At 53.0% G+C, this 6,394-nt stretch overlaps 1 protein-coding gene across 1 annotated transcript in view; it reads right to left on the bottom strand.

Annotated features, from left to right (window-relative positions):
- Positions 1-3,049, bottom strand: part of ZYX (zyxin) — a 7,489-nt gene extending 4,440 nt beyond the window's left edge. The window contains exon 1 of the mRNA XM_010155097.1: positions 2,800-3,049. Within this exon, the coding sequence (XP_010153399.1) occupies positions 2,800-3,049 (250 nt within the window). The remainder of the gene's footprint in view (positions 1-2,799) is intronic.
- Positions 3,050-6,394: the final 3,345 nt, after the last annotated feature.

Genomic DNA, 6,394 nt, shown 5'->3' with positions numbered 1-6,394 from the left:
TGCCGAGCAGCTTTAGAAGGAATGCCAGCAGACGACCCAGGACCTTTTGGAGGCTAAAATGTCCCCATATCCAATATAGATCAGGACATGAGAAGTTTTCCAGAACCCTTTTAAGCAGGCTGAAAACCACCAGAATGCCTCAATCTCCTAGAAAACCCTACTGCTTCCACCTATTCACACATGTCAAAGGTGTGGAGCAGGCAAAAAAAGACATTTTCTACTATGAGGCAGACAAATAAATGGGAATCCTCTTCCCTTCACCACGTATGGGAGAAGTTATCCTCTTATCATCCAAGCAGCAAAGAACTAGAACCAGTGCTAGGCCAGTATTTTTTCTTTGAAACAACAGTCTGGGATTGAGTTTGTATACGCGTGCCATTTGATTTACTGAAATGATAAAGAATATTGCAGAAACGAAGCCCTGATCAGCTGTCATTGTTTTAGACACACGAAAAACCAGTTCTGTGAATTATTCACATGGACAAACAAGTTCCTCTCAAGGTTACTGTACCAGATTTATGGAACGGTCAATACTAAATACAACGTTCATACAGCAGCGCTAACTGAGCCATCCCGGCGTTTCAGACAGACACCGATTGCTATGCTTTATGTTATACAACTATTTCTTTGAGGAGGGTATAGGAAAGGAAGAGAATGACCTGATGCATCTCGTCAAAGGATCAAATCGGGTGTATTTCTCTCCTGACTGAGTTTTGGGGTTCATCTGTACGTCAGATGTCTCACTGGCAGCCCTCACCCCATGGTGACGCAGCACCTTAAGCCAAACGGTTCTTTTCCTCATCTTTCTGTTAAGTTACTTCCTCCAGAATAAGCTTTATAAGGAAGAGAGAAGTGGAACCAACAACACCCAACCCTCCACTCGCACTGTGTATTGAAAAATAATTCTTAACATCCACCCATCTACTTCTGTACTTCCGGTGTTGTGTCAGCTTTGAGACCTGCTGACAGATGCATCCCAAATCCACACAACCACAGCAGACACTCATAAAGCCCAAGATGGGACCCTGGATTACAGACACAAGATTCCAGCCAACAGCGTACAAGAAAAAGGTCACCGGAGTTAGTTGGTACAATTCTAGGAGGCAGAAGCACCAACACGCCGAGGCCCTTGTGACTTGAGAAATGGAAAAAACGGCTTCATAACATGTTTCCTCTGGGCACAGGACCAGCCTTTCTACCGTGAGGTCAGCTGCCCGCTGACTTGGCTTGCTAACCTAGAGAGCCTCAGCATGGCACAGCCTTCGCTAGACAGTGAAAGGGAAGAAATCCGAGAGCAGCAGCCAGCGTTATCTGAACGCACGCGTCTTGACTGACGTGTGCCCTCATAAGGGTCTCGGAGTAATGTGCAGCATTAAGGATCATAGAATCATAGAATGGTTTGGGTTGGAAGGGACCTCAAAGCCCATCCAGTTCTAACCCCCCTGCCATGGGCAGGGACACCTTCCACTAGACCAGGTTGCTCCAAGCCTCATCCAGCCTGGCCTTGGACACTTCCAGGGATAAGGCATCCACAGCTTCTCTGGGCAACCTGTCCCAGTGCCTCACCACCCTCTCTGGGAAGAATTTCTTCCTGATATCCAATCTAAACCTCCCCACTTTCAATTTAAACCCGTTACCCCTTGTCCTGTCACTACAGGCCCTTGTAAAAAGTCCCCCCCAGCTTCCTTGTAGCCCCTTCAGGCACTGGAAGGGGCTATAAGGTCTCCCCGGAGCCTTCCCTTCTCCAGGCTGAACACCCCCAACTCTCCCAGCCTGTCCCCATAGCAGAGGGGCTCCAGCCCTCGGAGCATCTCCGTGGCCTCCTCTGGACTCGCTCCCACCAGTCGATATCCTTCTGATGTTGGTGCCCCCACAGCTGGACGCAGCACTCCAGGTGGGGTCTCACAGGAGCAGAGCAGAGGGGGAGAATCCCCTCCCTCGCCCTGCTGGCCACGCTGCTCTGGATACAGCCCAGGATACGGTTGGCTTTCAAGTTGGATTAGCAAGAGGCCCCTAAGGAAATTTCTGGTGGCCCCATGCTGATCAGTTCCAACTAGCGAGACACACAACCAGGAACCTTCTGCGTCTTAGAGGACACAAAGGCAAGCAAACAACCAACCAAAAAATACCACCCCACCACCACAGAAAATAAAATGAAACAACAACAACAAAAAAACCCCTAAACCACACCACAGTAAGTCACTCTACACAGGAAAACACACCCAACCCAAACCACTAGGAAAGAGTATAAAACTCGACAAGCCACACAAACTCTTAAGTCTCACTTCCTGTTTATGATAACTTCCACCATTTTTTCATGTGCTTTTTAGTTCCTCCCAGTCCCCAGCAGCGAAGATGGCGACTGCAGAGTCCACAAGAAGGATCTCACAGCCAGAAACAACCAACGTGAGCTGAGATGAACCAACAAGAACAGCGTGATTCACCACCTTCAGGGTCAGCTTCCCTGCAACGTACTCGGGCTCGGACACGCTGACCAGAAACCCGCAGCAGTTACGCAGGTACGCACCCAGGGGATACTATGGAAAATCCATTGCGTTCCTCCGGCATCAGCGCCACGCAGGACTGCCTTCCTGGCTCCCCTCCTAAGGGAGATACTACATATTTTGAGCTACCTACGCAGTTGTTTTATGTCGTTCTGGAAGCTGCAAGCCTCCGCAGCAAGAGGATCCTGCAGTTGCAGCAGTTAGGGCCTTGTGCTCGTGTCACCGCAGTTACAGACCTCACACCCCGAGATTTTAGGAACGCACGTTCGTATCTGCCATGCCAGCCCCCACCTACCTTCTGCCAGCAGGGACACGGACGCTGACGGGATCTCTCCCACCTTCCCCATCTGAGCACGCTGGGCGCCGGCTCCGGGAGGAGGGGGCAGCGAGGACTCTGATGCACCCCCAGCCTTGAAGGGGTTCACCTTGGGTTTAGGGGCGACCACGGGCGCAAACTTCTTCTGCGGGTTGTAAAAGGAAGGGGTAGAAATGTTGATGCTGACTGTGGAGGTCATGCGGGTCCCTGGGGCGCCTGGGGATGCCATCTTCTCGGCACCTGGCAGGAGAGAAGAGGGAGGAAACCTTTAGAGAGTCAACGTTGGGCCAGAGTGGAAATCGGTTGAGAGGAATGCGTGAAACGGAGGGATACGGGAATTCAAGGCTGCCCAGAGGCAGTGGTGCCGGAGGAAAAAGGAGGAACAGAAGCTGCAGACAACTGGAAGGACAACTGGAACGATCCAGTATGCTTCATTCACCCTCGTGACTTGGTATGCCATTCGGGCTCTCGCCACGGAGAACACGATGCACGGGAGGCGCACGGGAGGGGATGGCAGCGGCCCCCGAAACGAGCATTCCCTGCTGAGCACCCCAGGGAGCGTGTCCCCACACGCACCCTCCCAGAACTGGAATCAGCATCTCCTCTGCCCCACTGACCGGGCAACGCCAGCCGGTTCCTGCCCTGTGACCACCCCGGTAAGGTGTCGTCTGCTCGCCCCAAGCCTGGCACAGCCCCTGCATCTGCCACCCTTTACCCCCAGACCCCCGCATGCTGGAGGAGCACAGAGCTGCAGCCCAGCAGGGCGGGAGCCGCATTTCTAGGATTCCCTCTGTCCTGCAATCCAGGTCAGACACCTCATCCCTGCTAGAAATCTCCATGAAGCCAGATGCTTTTCCGTGACGCCTGGCAAGCCTACAGTCCTCCTAACACCCCAGCACAATGGCACTTCCACCAGCACACGGGGCTCCGTGCCAGCATTTCAAGTTGGCACGCTCCAATCAGTGCCCCTCCGCGCTGCCGGCCTCTCCCACACGGACAATAGCAGCTGCTGGGACAGACAGCCCTGGGGCCACAGACGTCACCCACCGCTAATTCACCCGCTAAGGCCTGGAACCCCTGCCTAAGCGCTCCCACGATACAACGCAGCGTGGCACGACACAGTAACCCGTACCAGCTCCTCCAGGTCACGAGGGTGTGACAACGCAAAGGTTAAGTCCCCGCTGCTGCAAGTTTTGTTCCCTTCGTACGAGGGGCGAGTTGTGTTAACAGACTCTTCCTGCCTTTTCAAACGGAGGAAGAGGCTGCAACAGCAAAGCAGCAGCCGAAAAGCTACGCTGAGCATCTCCCGCATGATCCAGCGTGGGAAAGAGCCAAGGCAGAAGAGGAATTCTTCTGTGCAAAAGAGCACCTCTCCTATGACGAAAGGCTGTGAGAACTGGGCTTGTTCAGCCTGGAGAAGAGGAGGCTCCGAGGAGACCTCATTGCAGCTTTCCAGTATCTGAAGGGGCTACAAGGGTGCTGGGAGAGGACTTTTTACAAGAGCCTGTAGTGACAGGACAAGGGGTAATGGGTATAAATTGAAATCAGGGAGGTTTAGATTAGATGTCAGGAAGAAATTCTTCATAGAGAGGGTGGGGAGGCACTGGGACAGGTTGCCCAGAGAAGCTGTGGATGCCCCATCCCTGGAAGTGTTCAAGGCCAGGCTGGATGAGGCGTGGAGCAACCTGGTCTAGTGGAAGGTGTCCCTGCCCACGGCAGGGGGGTTGGAACTAGATGATCTTTAAGGTCCCTTCCAACCCAAACCATCCTGTGATTCTGATTCTATGATTCTATGAATTAGCAAGGTCTGTCCCCAGTCCCTCAGACTTGTAGGGGTCGACAGACTTGGAAACCAGAAGGGACTGACCGATTCTCTCCAGCCTGCAGCTTCCCAACAAACCACCGAAGCCATAAGACCCACAAGCCTTTCCCGAGGGACTTCCACTTCGGGGTCTGCGTTTCACTTCGGTGTAAGGAACCACTTGGCAGTAACTCTACCAGCACCGACAGCATTATGAGCAGAACACCACAGCGACATCACTTCGGATCATGATCCATACCGGGATTAATCAACACAGCAACAGTCTTGGGACACGGGCTGCTCCACAGAACAAAGCGCTGGCTTTGCTACCAGCAGCTGCGATCTCCCTTAACCCAAAGCAGCCCGGTTCCCCAGCACGCTCCGTCACGCTTTCTGCCCAGAGCCGTCTCCATCCAGCAGCTGCCCCCGCTCATCCTCACTTCTGCCGAGTGGTCCACCCCCGCACGGACCCAACAGGCTGCGGAAGGCCGGCCTGGCGCAGACTCACCCCTCTAGCACTGCCAATCTATGAGTTACCAGACGCAGCTCGTGCGACTCCCGTAGCGCTGTTTGTAAAAGCTATTGGAGAGGGAACGTCACATCAGCAGGCCTCATCTCAAATCCTTCTCGTCCTCACATTTTCCCTGAGGGGAGAGATTTTCCTGCCTGCTGTAACAGCATTTAAGATGACTCAAGTGGAGCTATGAAGAAAGACATTCCCCAAAGGATGCAGTCAGGATACTCGGTTGCCTCACACGCTATTTCTCCCTCACACAGAGCAAAGGGAAGTAGGACAGGACCAAGTGACGCCTCCTTCTGCCGCAGGATCACCTCCCAGGAGGTCCCCGGTGGGTCTGGCACCTCTTACGCACCCAGACACCCTTCACTTCTTTGACCCCAAGATACCACTTTCAAAAGCCCAGCACCTTTCCTGAGGTCGCAAAGGGAGGAAGAACCTGAGGAAGCAGAGAGCCGAGTGTTATTTTTCGCCTCTTGCTGGCAGAAAGCGGACGATCTCCAGCCACACAAGGAGCCCCCGTGAAAGCTCGCCCAGTGCCGTGGTCTGGCACGCCGCGTCTGTACTTCCCCAATTTGCCAACTTCCTCCCAACCCAGAGGGGTCAAAAGGACAACTATAGCAAAAATAACCAGAATATAGAGGAAGGTGTCCCTGCCCATGGCAGGGGGGTTGGAACTGGATGGGCTTTAAGGTCCCTTCCAACCCAAACCATCCTGTGAGAATCTGACTAAACAGATTTAGGAATTATGTTTCTTTTCACTCTCCCATATATAGGTTAATTCCAGAAAGTTCTCCCAGCCTGGCCCAAAGGTACAAAGCTTCAAAGAGAACAAAGTCCTGTCTGAGCTATGCGAGCTGCAAGGCAGACCTTTAAAACAACCGGGCGGGGAGGGGGGAGGGAGGCATTCACAGCTGCAAACTTCTCCCACGTATGTTGGGCTGTCTCCTTCCTGTGCAGGGAAGAAAAAAAAAAGGAGGAAAAACTCCAGAAAGCTATGCAAACATATTCAAAACGTTGGGAAGTTCTACGACTTTGCAAGCACTCGCGTCTTCACTTTCTCAAGGCGCTCCCAGAGACAGAAACCCATAAATTAAGCAGGTTTTATGCACAAAGAGCCCCAGGTTCCTCTCTCTCCCAAGCACATCTGGAAAAAAAGGCTCCATAGGTGTCTCACTCCCCCGTACGCACACAAAAGAAAGCTTGTCCCGAGTAAAACCAGGCAACAACCCCCCCCACCCCCACTTCCCGCTGCT

The sequence above is a fragment of the Eurypyga helias genome, unplaced genomic scaffold (assembly GCF_000690775.1).
Source record: "Eurypyga helias isolate BGI_N326 unplaced genomic scaffold, ASM69077v1 scaffold42157, whole genome shotgun sequence".
Lineage (NCBI taxonomy): Eukaryota > Metazoa > Chordata > Aves > Eurypygiformes > Eurypygidae > Eurypyga > Eurypyga helias.
Note: the sequence above shows the minus strand (reverse complement) of the source record. Positions and strands in the feature narration are given on the sequence as shown.